At 51.9% G+C, this 15,629-nt stretch overlaps 1 protein-coding gene across 1 annotated transcript in view; it reads right to left on the reverse strand.

Annotated features, from left to right (window-relative positions):
* Positions 1 to 4,967: 4,967 nt before the first annotated feature.
* LGR6 (leucine rich repeat containing G protein-coupled receptor 6) overlaps positions 4,968 to 15,629 on the reverse strand; it is a 119,463-nt gene continuing 108,801 nt past the window's right edge. The window contains exons 17-18 of the mRNA XM_035009597.1: positions 11,544 to 11,624; positions 4,968 to 9,272 (exon numbers count right to left, since the gene is read on the reverse strand). Of these exons, the coding sequence (XP_034865488.1) occupies positions 8,017 to 9,272; positions 11,544 to 11,624 (1,337 nt within the window). The 3' untranslated portion in view covers positions 4,968 to 8,016. The remainder of the gene's footprint in view (positions 9,273 to 11,543; positions 11,625 to 15,629) is intronic.

The following is a 15,629-nucleotide window of genomic DNA, read 5'->3' on the forward strand; positions in this document are numbered from 1 at the left end:
GATCATATAAACAATGCAGATTCCAAGCTCCCCTCTCCTGCTGCCCCCACTCCCTCTCCCCATCTCTCCCCAAAAGTTATCTAAATAAGAACAGATTTTACCACCCACCTTGTGGGCAGTCTCTAAGGCTGGGGACTAGCTATTTATCCTTCAGCTGCTGTGGGAATTCAACACACACAAATAAAGCTCCTTTTCCAGCCAAGTGTGTATTTTTCCATCAGCATGTGGCCCCCCTGCCCAGGTTGTCTTGTTTAGGTTGGGGCGGCCTGAGGGAGGGAAGAACAGGGTGGGGGATAGGGGTCTGTGGTTTCAGAACCTGCTCCCCAGGATGGGTGGCTGCAGGGCAGCTTGGAGTCCTGCACAGGGCTGCCAGTGAAGCCTGGGGTGATGGACGCAGATGTGCTCTACCCAGAAATAACATGTTCCCCTTTCTCCTTGCTTCTTGGCAAGTTGCCCCTGGCTCCTCCATGGCTCCCAGGGAGCACCCATCCTTTTCTCCAACTCCCAGTTTCCATCAGGGATGACAGGTTATCCAGTGTCTCTCCCACCCCACCCCACCTCCCATCCCCGCTCCAGGATTTCTCCCCTTCATGTGCTTTCCTCGTTTGCCTTTCCCCCTGATCCCACAATCCCACCAGACTTTGTCCCCTTCCTTCCGTGGTCTGCATCCTTTAACCAGGACCTTGCACCTCTGCTTCAAAAAAAGGCCTGCTGAGGGATCTTTCTCCCAAACCTCCCAGCAGAGGCAACTTCCTTTTGGCGGGGGGTGGAGGGGGGGTGAGTTTTTATTTATGCACTAGGTTCTCTCCAGACCTGGGAGTTATGTCTGGGGAACTGCCCAAACAGGGTCAGGTGGTGATGTGGTCCCTTCTGGGGGAATGTCTAGGTTTCCCTCCTCTGATGGCCCATGACCTCCAAGGTATCTCCTAGTGCTGATATCTGGCAGTTCTGTGATTCTCAAACTACCTGTGGGATCCAAGGCCAGAGCCTGCTGGTGGTGTCAGGCTCACTCAGTGATGAAATGAGGTTGGTCTCACCTGCCCTTTCCATTCTCCCCTCTCCTCCAGCACTCTCTTGCCCTGCGTTACCGCCTGGGGCCTCCCACGCGCCTCCCACTATCCCCACCTGACAGCCTATCCTGACAATCCTCCTTCCTTCCTTATTCCCATTCTACAACTGCCCTCTCCACCCTAACAGTTGGTAGTAAGTCAGTGGGTTTACTCCTGGGCCATGGGGAGGGGGTGATCAGAGAGGGGAGTCTCCAAGAAACCTATTTGCAAGTGACAGACTCTAACAATCTCACATGAGCAAACAAAAGTCCTTGTTTCACAAACCGAGGAGTCCAAATGTACTGTCAGGCAAGTCTTTAGAAGAACTTGAGATATGAGCCCATCTTGGACCAATCACGGTGGCCAGGGAATAGGATAAACTGAGAAGACTGGCTCACATTCCAGCTCCGGAACCTAGAGTGGAGTCAACCCCACCTGAACCCCATGCCTTTGGGAGCCTGGGGATCGTTGCCTTTAGAAAAGCCAAACGGAAGTTCCTGGAAGAACGGAAGCGGTTACTGGGCAGGCTGAAGTAGCAGATGCCCCAGGCAAAGGGCCTAACCTGAAGGAATAAGGAACTGTGATGGTGGAATTTCAACCACTGTGCTAGCCACGGGAGGAGCTGTTACCGAGAAGGGGGTCAGGGAACTTGCTGGCCCTTCAAATCTCACCACAGAAATAGCTGCCCACTCTGCTTTCTTATAAAGAGAAAGGACATGCCCGAAGGGCACGACATAGAGCTACTGAATGGAGGGCCAGTTCTCAGGAGCAGAAATGTAGTTCAGACAAGAAGCTATCTGTGGTTCTGTGTTACTTGCATCTTCTGGCCAGATGTCCCTGTTAGGCTGGGAAACAGAATTTTTATGGATTGCTTAAATATGTTGATTTCTAAAATTTCCCCCCCATCCAGCAGAAATTAATTGAGCACCTTTTTGTGCAAGGCCCCGTGGAACGGACCGTAGCGGATAACACCAACACAGTTCCTGCTCTTGTGGAACCTTTCTGCCATGCCCATTGCGCGTTCTGAGAGAAGAGCCCACAGCCTTGCTCCAGGGGCAGCTCTGAGCAACCATATTTCGTCCCATGGGATCCCACATAAACATACCCATTCATTCACTACAGTTCAAGGGCCTGGCCTGAGTGGTCAGTCCGTTAGTTGACCACTGACCTCTGATTTGACCTAGTGCAGGAAAAGAAGTTTGGCTAGTCAGGTTCTCCCTCCATCTCCAGGAAGTACCAAAAGAAAACGAGGCAATTAGCCAGGAATGGAAGCCGAAAGAAAGGATGCGTAGAGAGGGCATGAGGAAGAACAGGGGTCATCGTGAGGCCCACGTAGGCGGAAGTTATGAATAAACATAGCCTGTGAGTCCAAAGAAGCAATGAGGTAAAGAAAAGATACTATTACCTCAAACTCTTGTTGTCGTTGTTTTAAATGTCAGCCCCTCCGCATCTGCGGCTCACTCACACCAGGGGCACGATGCCGGGGCCAGATCCGGGCCTCACCGGGGTTCATCGCCCCCCCTCCGGCGCCCCAGCGAGCCTGCCTCCTCCTTCTGCCAGACCCGCTGCCCCCCGGGCGCACCCGGCTGCTGCTTCGCGGCTGCGGGCGCCCACTTGCCGGCGCGCGGGGATCCCGGGGGAGGCCAGACCCGCATCCGGCATCGGGCCGGGGGGCCGGCGGGCGTGCAGAGGCGCCTCCCCGGCGGAGCGGCTGCCGGGCTCCCGCGGCTCCCGCGGCTCCCGCGGCCGCGCAGCCCGAGCGGCGACCACACGCGCGTCCCGCCGGCCCCGCGCGCCCGGGAGTCGCGGTGCGCCCGGCCAGCACGCAGCGGCGCCCACACGTGCGCGCGGCTCCACGGCTTCGGGAACAAGATCTAGAACTCTCTTTGCCCCAGCAATTCCGTGTCTGGGACTGCGTCTTACAGATATACTTACACGTGTGCTAAATGACATACATCCGATGCTACTTGCTGCAGTGTTTGTAGAAGAAAAGATTAAGCAAACCACATTTCCATGAAAAGGGGCGGGGAATAAAATTTAGGATACGTCTGTATAAAGAGAGGTAAGATACGGTAAAAAAAAAAAAATAAGAAAGCATTCTATACTGGTAAGGAAAGATCTCTGAGCTCTGTTAATAGATGAAAAATTCTGCACAAGCAGAATTGTGGTATGCTACCTTGGGCAGAAAGGAGAAGGAAGAATATATATGCGTTTTGTTTGTACATGCATGAAGAAACTCTGGAAGGATAGATAAGAAACTGATCATAGTGGGGGCGCCTGGGTGGCTCAGTTGGTTAAGCGACTGCCTTCGGCTCAGGTCATGATCCTGGAGTCCCGGGATCGAGTCCCGCATCAGGCTCCCCGCATCGGGCTCCCCGCATCGGGCTCCCCGCATCGGGCTCCCCGCATCGGGCTCCCCGCATCGGGCTCCCCGCATCGGGCTCCCCGCATCGGGCTCCCTGCTCGGCAGGGAGTCTGCTTCTCCCTCTGACCCTCCTCCCTCTCATGCTCTCTCTTTCTCATTCTCTCTCAAATAAATAAATAAAATCTTTAAAAAAAACAAAAAAACAACAAAAAAGAAACTGATCATAGTGGTGACCAGTGAGGGGTTGGAAAATGGGCAAATGGAGACTGTTAAACAGATATATTTTATTCAAACCATGCGAATGTATTATTTATTCAAAAATTAAATTTATAAAAAGCCTTCTAGGTAAAAAGGTGCTGAGGAGGAGCAGGGGACTGTGGTGAGAAGGGGACAGATATCAGAGCAGGCCTACAGAGGGCAGCTTTGCTTCCTACTGGGGGGGTCCAGGCTGACGGGCCACAAACTCCCACTGGCTGGATCTCAGAACTGCCTCGCATCCAGAATGGCCCTCCCATTTCAGCCACACTGGGCCCAGTCCCACTGCTCTTTCTGGTCTTAGATTTACTGAGATCCTGCCTCCCTTCTTGCTCTACACAGACCCTCTTAGGGAACATCCACTTACTTGAGTTAGCCCCTGTGTCTCCGTCTCTCAGTCCAGTCCAGCAGGAACTGCTGAATGGCCTTTCGGCAGTTGGGCCACAAGGATGGATGGATTTGGAATTCCATCTTCAGTAAGAGTGGAAGAAAGAAATACTCCTGGAGGCATTGTTTGGCCTCTCAGAAGGAGGTAGGGCACTAGGCCAGTGAGGCCCTGACTGGGGCTTGCATCTCCTTCCTATGATTGCAGGGTTTTACTGAACCCAATCTCTTTCCCTTACATCTAGAAAGGAACTGCCTGCTTGTCCTGAGGACATCATCCCACTCTGGGTCAAGGCTTCAGGAAGAAGATTTCCAAGGCAGAGTGGGTGAGGAAGGTCGCCCAAGTAGAGGAAAGGAAGCTGATTCTTTGGGATTTACAGAATCAGGAAACCCCGGGAATAGGCTTCGGGTCTGAGAAGATGCTCAAGGGCATCTAACAGGAAGTCCACCATGTTGCCTGCTTTCTCTAGATCATTCTCCACCTAACCCAGTGCCCAGCACACAAAGGGCACTTAAACACGGGTGAGCCAAATTGATTCTTTTTTTTTTTTTTTTAAAGATTTTATTTATTTATTTGAGAGAGAGAATGAGATAGAGAGAGCATGAGAGGGGGGAGGGTCAGAGGGAGAAGCAGACTCCCCACTGAGCAGGGAGCCCGATGCGGGACTCGATCCCGGGACTCCAGGATCATGACCTGAGCCGAAGGCAGTCGCTTAGCCAACTGAGCCACCCAGGTGCCCAGCCAAATTGATTCTGATCCTTCTGAAGTTCAAACCTGAACCTCTTTGGCTGTGCCCCGGCTGCCCCAGAACTCAGGGGACAGGGTGATCACTCCTCTCTCAAGGCAGCCCCACCTCTGGCTGCACCTCACAGAGCTACCGGTGGCAGCAGAAAAGAGTTGAGGGACACACGTAATACTTCACTGGTGCTTTATTATACAGAAGAATCCAAATATTTACATCGTGACAATTCTTACACTTCACACAGCTGGAGAGGGCATGGGCCTGCAACCCAGAAGTGATATAGGGGATACCGGGTGGGTGGGAGAACTTGCTACACCAGAGCAGAGGTAGTTAGAGAAGACGGTGCCAGAAAGGATCAGGATTCTAGCTACTTCCCATCATCCTCACTTATTCAGGCCCTACCAATTGTTGTCAACTCTTCCTCCTGGAGGTTGACGAGAAAGAGGTGGGGAGAGGAAGGTGAAGAGAAGGCCCAACTAGAGGCTTTGTTAATCCATAGTCTTCAAATCTCAGCACTGAATTAAGGACTCTTCCTCTTGATGTGTACAGAGGTGCTTTAAAAACCATGGTTGACTATAGAAAGTTCTCTTCCACAAGTTGCTCTGCGAGGAGACTTGGTTGGCACTGTTTGCCAAGGCACAACACACAGAGGCCAGGGCCACACATCCCAGGTCGGCAGTTCCCAACATTTCTTCCACCGCAGCCCTTTGGATGGATTCATCCCCGTGGACGCCATTTTGGAAGATTTCACATGCATTGAGTTATTTGGTTTTTGATTTTGTTTCATCAAAGACATATAAAACCTTCAAAGTCTTCTACTGATTATAATGGAGATAACCAAAAGAGTAACATACTGACTTGCTAAAAAGTCCATCAGAAACAAAGAAACTACTTCACCACTTATTTTGGGTAAATGTACATCATCAACTAGGCTTTTTGAATAATGAAAATAGTTCATGGCGAACACCTCTACTCCCTTCCCCCACACCTCTCCTCTGTCCAGAGGGCCAGACTTGGCAAATGCCCAGAGCTTTAGGAGTATATGATACGATGACAGTGGTGCCACCCTAGAGCTTGCAGCCAAAAATCCCTGGCACCCTTTTCATAGAAGAGGCCACCTGTAGGGGACTGTTCCCATGACTCCTAAACCTCTAACACATGGCCACTTCACTCCACATTCCGCTCAACACTGGCTCCCTGGCTCCAAGGGCGGAAGTGACCGCATGGGGTGGGGCTGGCTGTGAGGAGGGGCCTGGGTGACTTCCTAGAAGTCAAGGCTCCCACAAATCACACCAACTTTGTCATCCCTGGGGCACCTCAGAGAACTTTCCACAGAACAGTCACCAACTCCCAGTACCCAAAGTAGAGCAAACTCCTTCCATGAAAGGCTCTTGATCAGGGAAACAGGGAGACCAGCGGTTCTCAACCAACTGGTAAATGAATTCCCCACCATCTAGTGAGTGCCTACTCAGAGGTTAACCCTGTGCTAGGACCCTAAGTTCCTTCTGTGATTACAAGGTCAGCACATTTAGCTTCAGAGCCCGTAAGAGTCCAGGCAGCTTAGCTGGTCAAATGAGATTTAGAAATGTGCCAAGTTCCACTCATGGTCTCTGCCTCATCCCTTCACCTCAGCCTAGGCAGCCTTGGGGACTTGCGTCAGAATTTCCACTGGGCACTGGGGGCAGTGGGGAGATAGAAGCTAAACTGCAGGCTAGGAAGGACCTTCTCAGAGTTGTCTTAATAGTAGAGCCCCTTTTCTGAGCCTTGGATTCCCTTTTTATGTCTTCAAGAATGTTCTAGCTCTCCCCTCCTCATCCTGAGATCGAATGTGTGTGTGTGTTTGGGGTGGGGAGCGCTAGAACACTCAGAGACACTTGGTAAACCCTAAGGTAGGAAGGTTATGACAGGAGAGGCAGAAGTGTCATGCTTCTTTGGGGCACCCAGGGATCCCAGATTCCTATAATGCTCCCTACAAAACAATACATACAATGCAAATATCCCTCCAGTTTGCTGGCCAGGGGCTCCCTGCCCCAGAGAAGGCAGGACCTGGGATGCAAAGAAAGAGCTATGCTTGCGGCAGGAGTTGCCAAAAGGCATATGGTGGAGAACCACGAGAGGGCAACTCAGAGCCAGAAGGAAGCCAGGCAGTCATCGACTTCCCTCTGTGTACCCTGCCAGGATCCGGGGGAACTCTCTCTTATTGAGGGCAGAAGTTTCATTGGTGGTTGGGCTTGGGGAAGAGGTGGGACCCCATGTGGGATCCCTTTACCCCTGCCCCAATGCGGGGGGCTGAGGCTGGAACCACAAAGGCAGCCTCTTCCCCATCCTTCCCAGGGCAGAGCAAGAGGGATGGGAAAGTAGAGTGTGGACAGTCTTCTCTGGTTGATGGGACCATGAACTTTACCCCAGGTGAAACTCCTACGATCAGGGTTTTCTAGGATCGGTGGCACCTTGTGATGTCACTGGGTAGCACTAGGTGGTATAGAGGTGAGGGCCCTGGGAGAGAGCAGTGTTACATTCTGTGAGACGTTAATAGATAGCCCATGAAAACCAACCAAACAAACAAAAACCTGTTGTCAAAGAATTTGGGGAAGTGGGTTAAACAAAGGTCAACAGACTTTATCCCTGCGGGAATTCTTGCAGCCGTTACTATACTAATATGCACTGTGAATCTCTAAGAAAGGGACAGAATGTGTAGTATCTTCTAAAACTGATTTTAACAGAGAGTCTTTTTGCATGGCATATCTCAAGATTAACAGGACACAGAACACATTTCGTGTCCAATCCGCGAGTCAAAGGGCAGATGCCCAAATGCCTTTGGCAGTCCCCTTATAGGTCTTTCCCTGTGAGGTCCCCCTGCCCATTGTACCCTGATCCTTGACCTGCTCGGCCCCCTACCTCAGTCACTGTTTTGTGCTTCCCTCAGCCCTCATTTCCCTTAGGCAGACAAATGTCCAGATCTCTGGTCCACAGCTTCAGATGTGACAGGGAAGAGGCCCAGAGGAAGGCCAAGGGGAACCCAGGCTAAGAAGCGCACGTTGATGATGGCCATGGGAGGGAGGAGACCAATGGAGCCCAGGGCCCAGGGACTGGGCCATCCTACTGTGGATCATACTGTTGAGTTGTGGTTGAATTTATTTTATAAGCAGCCATCATTCGTGGAGTGGGAGGGGAGGGGAGGGAAGGGAAGAGATGGGAAGCAAAGAGTGAGGAGGGACATTTATAAGTGTGAGGCAAAGGCGGAGCCAGAGGGCTGGAAGGCCCTGCCCACTGACAGGCCCCCGCCTGCTGACACGGCTCCCTCTGCCCTGAGCAGCAGTTCTCCATCCATGGAGGGTGGTGGGTTCCCAAATTGGGTTCCCTCTGGCTCTACAAAATGGCTGCCCTCTAACCTGGGGCCCCCTGGCTGCGGACAGGAAATGAGGGTCACTGAGGGGAAGCCATAGGTCTCCAGCCCAGGGGGCCGCCCAGCCTCGGAAGCTTCCAGAATGAGATCCACATCAGAGAAGGCCACCAGGGCCTGGGTGGAATCGCAGGAGCTCTTGTCCAGCTCGCTGGCAGCAGCATAGGCTAGGGGCCCTGGGGTCCCCGTGCAGGGCCAGAGCCGCCGCAGGTCATCCCGGAAGTGGGGGTTGAAGAGCAGGTAGAGCAGAGGGTTGAGGCAGGCAGGCAGGGGTAGAACCACAAGTAGCACAGACTTGACGGCCTCCGGGGTGACAGGGAAGAGGCCTAGCATGGAGGCGAAGCTGAGGAAGGCCACGGGGCAGTAGAGGAGCCCGTCGGCAAAGATGAGCCAGGCCACGTGCCTCACCATGGCGCAGTCCCACACGGCCTCGAAGTCGCCCCTCGGCAGCTCGCAGTAGAGTTTGATGTAGGCGCCGGCCACTACCAGGAAGCAGAAGGAGTTCATCATGACCAGGGCCACGGCGAAGCCCAGGGCAGCTGGCCGGCCCTCGGGGGGGGCATAGGGCAGGCAGAGCGGGGACGCCCCGTATTCTCCCACCGAGGCGAGCGGCAGGGCGGCGGCCAGCCCGGCCAGCAGCAGGCAGCCCAGGGCCCCGGCTCGCACGCTGCTCAGGGAGGGGGCCTTCCCGTAGGCCCGGACGCAGGAGACAGAGATGCTGCACTGCACGGCGGCCAGGGTGAGCAGGAGCACGGAGGCCTCGGACCCCAGGACGGCCAGGAAGCCTGTGGCCTGGCAGCCCAGCCCCATCTCCCAGCGGGCTCCATACTGGGAGAACTGGCCAAAGGTCAGGGCGTCGACGGAGGCTAGGAGGCCACAGGAAATGCCCGTCAAGGCGTTGGCACCCGCAATTGCCCCTACGACAAACTTGACCGGGGGCAGGGGGCCGGGCCCGCCAGCAAAGACGCTCAGCAGCACCAGCCCGTTACAGAGCACGGAGAGCAGCACGACGGCCCACACAGCCAGGCGGATGCCCCAGCTCTCGAAGAGGTGCTCGCAGGGCTTGAAGGGGCCTGTGAGAGAGAGGATCAGACATTACCCCTGGGTCAGAGGCTGCTGGGCCGAGGGTCCTGGGGATGAGGCCAGAGAGGCTGACACAGCCTCTGTCCTCAGAGAACTCCCAGGGTGACGGAGGCTGACCTGGTCTCTCAGAACTGTCAGGTGGGGTTAGGGCGGGGGGAAGTGGGGACACACACAGCTCTTCTTCCAAGGAGCTGCAAATGGAGTGAACACTCACCCAATACATGTAGAAATATAAACACATAATAAACCAACTTGTACACAAAGTACAGATTCATACAGCGCAAACCCAGGCATTGAGGAAACGTTCAGCCAAGCCGTCTTTCCAAAGCAGCAGGATTTAGGGGACAGGAAGGGGCGAGGTGGCATAAAGGAGAGGAGGGGGCATCCAAACTGGGATGCGGCCAGGCCGGAGACACAGAGGTGTGAGGGGCTGCCCGGAGAGGGGACCAGTCTGCGTCCCAGGGCTCTGCTTCTCCCCGTCAGTGCCCAGGGATCCACTAAGGACCCGGCCATGCATGAGCGCTGGCCAGATGTTGTACCTGGCTGGCTCTCCCTTGCTCTGTGACGGGGAGACAGACCACAGTTAGTACTCACAGAATCAATCAGTATTTGGGAAGAAAAGCATAATAAGTAAATGAAAATACGGATGACTCTGGGTTTTTCCAACCTGGTTTTGCACAAATGGCTGAGATCGTGGTGTTTTCCATCTCTCCCCTCAGGTTCTGTCCTTAAATCACCCTGTAACTTTGGACATGTTATGTCTTCATTTCTTTTGGCTTCAGACTCCTGTTCTGCAATGTATTTCTAGTAGCTTGGGAATCTGAGAGGCTTTTGTGGGAACTATTTTTTAAACATTTTTTTTTCTGACTACCATATAATAGATGGCCATTGTAGAAAGTTTGGAAAATATAACACGGAAAAATTAAAACTGCTTATCATCCCACCTCTCCGAAAGAATTCATCGTTTTGGTATGTTTCCTTCCATTTTTTTAAAAAAAAATACATACATACATATACGTTTTTAAACTAAATTGGGATTTTCCGTATATAGTTTTTAATTCCCTTTTTTAAGTAAAAATCTTACGATGCACACTTGCCCAAATCTTTATCTTCCATGGCTGCGTAGTAAATATTTGCCCATATGGATAATTTATTTGACCATCTGCACGCACGATCTATTTTTAAAGCAAGTTCAAGCTGGACTTTGCCTTTTGGAGCCTCCTCTTTAACCTCATCACTGCTGATTATTCGTTTTCAGAGGTGAAATTTCTGTGGCAGCGTGAAGCATGGGGGTTTCCAAGCCAGGAAGAAAACACCACGTTTCCTCCAGACTGCGTTGGTGCTCTTGCTCTGGGCTGCCACTAGAGGGCGTGCTCCACCCACTGAGCGCCGCGGGCAGGGGCTGGCAGTTGGCAAGTACTATTTTGGCTCAGAGAGAGCAGTGAGAGAAGGCCAAGGGGCGCGAGCCAAAGAGAGATGTCAAACTGGAAAATGGAGGGGAGACGAAATAGAGAAGCACACTGTTCACCGCCTTCTGTTCATTCCGACCAGATCCTGTCCCGGCTTAAGCAATGTACTACAGCCTTCTGGGGGTGACCTGCTAGCACTTTATACACAGGGGCAGGGGCTTCCTCACTCTAAACAGGTTAGGGTGCACTGCATCAAAGGGAAAGAGAATTCTCTTTCTTTCTTTACAGCAAGATCAGGTGAGACTCTACAGGAGACTTTCTCAGATGTAAGGGTTGGATAGGCCTATAAGGAGTCATCCAGGGGTATTGTGAAGTTTTTCCACCCTGGAGAGTTTAAAGAAAGAGAGCAGAGAGGGATGGAGAAGGTGACCTTGCAGAGGCCCATGCGGCTCTAGGATTCTTCGACTGAGAGAGTGCTCAGAAGCAGTGCCACACTCCACCCTGATCAGTGGGGTCAAGACATTCTTTCCTGCTTCTCTCTTCCATGAGAGACACTTTCTCCTGGATGTTTAACTTCTCACTGGCTGATTTGTGAAAGTTGCTTTGACTCCTCTCTCTCCACTGTCCCCCCTCCCCCACCGCTGTTCCAAACGGCCACTCAAGGGAAGAACTCCAGCTCCTTCCCTAGGAATCACCAGAGAGGCTCTCTTCCCTCCAGAATGTTGGCTCTTAGGCAAAGAAGGTGCCTGAAGCGGTTATAAACATGCCAGGCTGAACTGGCATCTCATCTAAATATTTGGGTACTCCTTCCCCAGTCCTGCCCCCACCCCCACGCCAAGGCACCCATCTCACCTGGAATGGGGCTACACTGGACACTGAGGTGTGGCTTTGTGTCCTCCATCTCCAGCTGGAGCTCGTCCAGATCCAGGTCATCTGAGAGGTGAGAAGAGAAAGTGGCTTGGGGCCCAGGTCTTGGTGACAGTCAAATTCCACCTTTCTCCAAATGCCCACCTCTTTAAGCAGTCATCCCCAACTCAATCTGCTCAGCACAGGTCATCCCAGCAGCCATGCACATCTGTTCTACTCTTGGGTGTAAACATTCAGTCAGTTCCTATTATCCACATGTGGATTATTTGCATTGTCTGTTCTTTACAGCAAACTTGTATCTGAAACTCTCTCATCTCATCCTATAACTCAGCATGCTGTGTCCCCTCCAGGCAGCCTAGTTACCGTGCATGCTGCTTAGAGTTAAGGTGGAGGCTGCCTTAATAATGGGAGCTGGTAATCAAATAGTTCTCCACACTGGCCAGTCCCCCACTGTAATTCCCTGGCCAGTTGTGAACACCATGTGCTAGGAAGAACATCTTCTTTTTTATTTTTTTGTATTTTTAGAGAAAGAAAGAGCCCAAGCGGGGGTTGAGGGGCAGAGGGAGAGGGAGAGAGAGAGAATCTTAAGCAGGCTCCATGCCCAGCAAGCACCTGAAGCGGGGCTCGATTCCACGACCCTGAGATCATACCTGAGCCGAAATCAAGAGTCTGACGCCTAATCAACTGAGTCACCCAGGTGCCCCAGGAAGGGCATCTTCTTAAGACAGAGTAGTGAGCTGCTTCAGAGGAGGTGAACCAGGGATAGTGGGCGAGTAGAAGCCATACACTTGAGAAATGGTCACAGCCACTGGGGGATTAACTTAGGCAAGGCAAGAGTAAGTGGGAAAACCGAGGCCATCCGCAAGGAGCTGAGGCCCCCTATATCAGGGGCCCTTTTTTGCTTCAGGCATAAAGGAATTGTGCTCCTATATGCTGTATTGTTGCAGAGGATAGAATCAGGATGGGTCGTAGGAGGCAAATTAACAATTCAAATGGAGAAGTTTTCATCAGCTCCCACACTTAGAGCTGACCAATAGAGAGGTGGGCCTGAGGTCCCCAGGCGCTGCATGCAATGCCTGCCATTCGCTGGACTTCGGGCAAGTGCAGAGGACCTCGAGGATGACGAAGACATGGTCCTGCTCTCAGGGAGCTTATGGAGACGGAAGAGGATCAAGCACTCATGTCAGAATGCGCTGTGTCAACTAACAGATTTATGTAACAATAAGGGCTAAGAGTCTCTGAGCCCCTACTCTGTGCCAGCCTCTGCCCAGCAAGTCATCTTCATGGTCTCATTAACCTTCCCGGTGGCCGCACGAGGCAGGTGTCCTTTGACACCATTTGACAGATGAGGACACTGAGGCTCATGGAAGTGAAGCGGCTCGCCCCAGGTCTCCCAGCCGGTGCGCTACAGGGCGGAAGTCCAACCCCACTTTGTCTGACTACAGAGGCCAGGGATTTAACCTTTACGCTCTCCTGATTTGGGGGGGCTGGAGGGGATAGGGGGGCAGCTTTACAGATGCACGAGCTGGGCATAATTTGTCCCCAGAGGTGCTGGAGCAGGAAGTCCCAGATGTGAGAAAGGGCACTTCTATGCTGAGTGAGAGGCTGGACTAGATCTTTACTGTCCACAATAGCCAAACTGTAGAAAGAGCCAAGATGTCCATCGACAGATGAATGGATAAAGAAGATGTGGTATACATATACAATGGAATATTATGCAGCCATCAAAAGGAATGAGATCTTGCCATTTGCAACGACGTGGATGGAACTGGAGGGTATTATGCTGAGCGAAATAAGTCAAACAGAGAAAGACATGTATCATATGACCTCACTGATATGAGGAATTCTTAATCTCAGGAAACAAACTGAGAGTTGCTGGAGTGGGGGGTGGGGTGGGAGGAATGGGATGACTGGGTGATAGACACTGGGGAGGGTATGTGCTCTGGTAAGTGCTGTGAATTGTGCAAGACTGTTGAATCTCAGATCTGTACCTCTGAAACAAATAATGCAATATATGTTAAGAAAAAAAAAAAAAGAAGATAGCTGGAGGGGAAGAATGAAGGGGGGGAATCAGAGGGGGAGACAAACCATGAGAGACGATGGACTCTGAGAAACAAACTGAGGGTTCTAGAGGGGAGGGGGGTGGGAGGATGGGTTAGCCTGGTGATGGGTATTAAAGAGTGCACGTTCTGCATGGAGCACTGGGTGTTATGCATAAACAATGAATCATGGAACACTACATCTAAAACTAATGATGTAATGTATGGTGATTAACATAACAATAAAAAAATTAAAAAAGATAGATCTTTACTGATCCTTCCCATTCTAAGTCTAGACCCTGCAGTTCCTTAGCCTGAGAAAATAGGATTAGAAAGATAAATCCATTGTTAAAGAAACTCTGTAACTTGTTTGAATCAAGTAGCATTTTTTTTCTCCTCTTAGTCACTATTGCAGTGTTTCTTAAACCAGAGCCTGTGAACTCCAGGGGTGTTAGGGATATCTTGGGGGTCCATAAATTCTGTAAGAATTTTGAAATGATCATCTTAAAACATCTTATCATTTATAAAGACAAAACTCTTGTTTGCGGCAATAATTCATCATTGAAAGACTTTTTTTTTTTTTAAGAATAAGACTTCAGTCTCTCTAGTGAGACTGGGCAAGGTGTCTGAGGCCCTAAGTGGTACGAGAGATTTGTTTCTCTTCAGAAGGACGCCTGTACGTTACCCAGGCTTCAGAGACAGTGCCCCGTGGGCTCATCCTCCACCACACATGTAACGGAGAGGTGACTCGGTGTCATGCTTGTCCCCATCTTTGACTCATGTGGTTTGTTTCCTTCCTCCCCACTTAAAGGGTAAACACCTTCAGTTGGGCATTTTCCCAGGAGGCAGGAAGGCTCTGTGGAGCTGCCCTTGGCCCAGACACAATCAGGGTGGGCAGGAGGCCGAGGTGTGCCCACAGAGTCCTGGCATTTCCTCTCCTCTCTACCTTCCATTCCCTGCCCACCTGGGCTCTCCAGAATGGAGCTCAGCAATTCTTTGAAATCTGAATGCATGAATGAAACACAAGGGGTGAAACCCGCGGACTCCGTCTGAGGCTGGGAAAGTCACAGCCAAGGTGTTAAGTAACCACTCTTCAAACAAGGAGGAAATCAAATCTGGCTGCAGCCGAAGCTCCTGGCTTTCTTCCTCAAGGCTTATTAGCTCCCACAGGAAGTGGGGGGCCCTGCCCTAGCTCCCGTTACCAGCGGCAGGCAGCCCACGATTCTGACGCCCTGTGGCTCTCCAAGACCTAAGCCTGGAGGAAAGTTTCACCTTGAGGAAGGAAAGTTTCCATTCCTCCTTCCAGCCCTCTGAGGGAGTGGACAGCAGACAGACATCAGGAATGTCCCCTGGGGACAGCTGTCTGCCGGCCTAAAGCCAGCCTGGCCACTGGGCTCCTCATGGGGTCCTCACGCCCTCCCCAGGGAGGGGTCTGGGAGAGAGACCCCAGAGACCCCCTAACTGCTTGCACAACACTGGCCTCCGTAAGCTGTGTCCCGGACTAGACAACACACCGTCCCCCAGCACGCACACGGGGAGGCTCCCCGTAAGAGCAGTAGGCAGTACCAGTGAGTGCCGGCCTCTACAGCCTGTGGATGTGTAGTATCATTCTCATGGCACAGATCAAAGAAACAAGGCTCAGTAAGGTTAAATAGCTTGTCCCCGGCAACTCAACTGGTAAACAGTGTTGCTGGGTTTAGAACCCAGGTCTGTCTACACCAACACAGATGTTTTTCTTACATGTTTCATTTTGATTTTTCTGTTTAGCTTCTCCATGGACATATTGTGGAGAGGGGGTTAGAGACTGAAAAAGAAATCCAAATATCAGGGGCCCTTTTGTGCTTCTTCCTAATTCTACCTGTGTTGTCACATGGGGTGAAGGTGAGGGGGATGGAAGCCCTCCTCTCTGCCCTTTATCTAAGACACCACTTGACAGAGGATCCTTAAGCCCCCTCAGCTGCCTACCTCCACCCTTCCTTCCTTTTACCCCAACTGTTCCGGAAACAGACCCATGTGGCTCAAGACCCACGTG

This window comes from Mirounga leonina, unplaced genomic scaffold (assembly GCF_011800145.1).
Source record: "Mirounga leonina isolate KUSES-001 unplaced genomic scaffold, KU_Mleo_1.0 Mir_154, whole genome shotgun sequence".
Classification (NCBI taxonomy): domain Eukaryota; kingdom Metazoa; phylum Chordata; class Mammalia; order Carnivora; family Phocidae; genus Mirounga; species Mirounga leonina.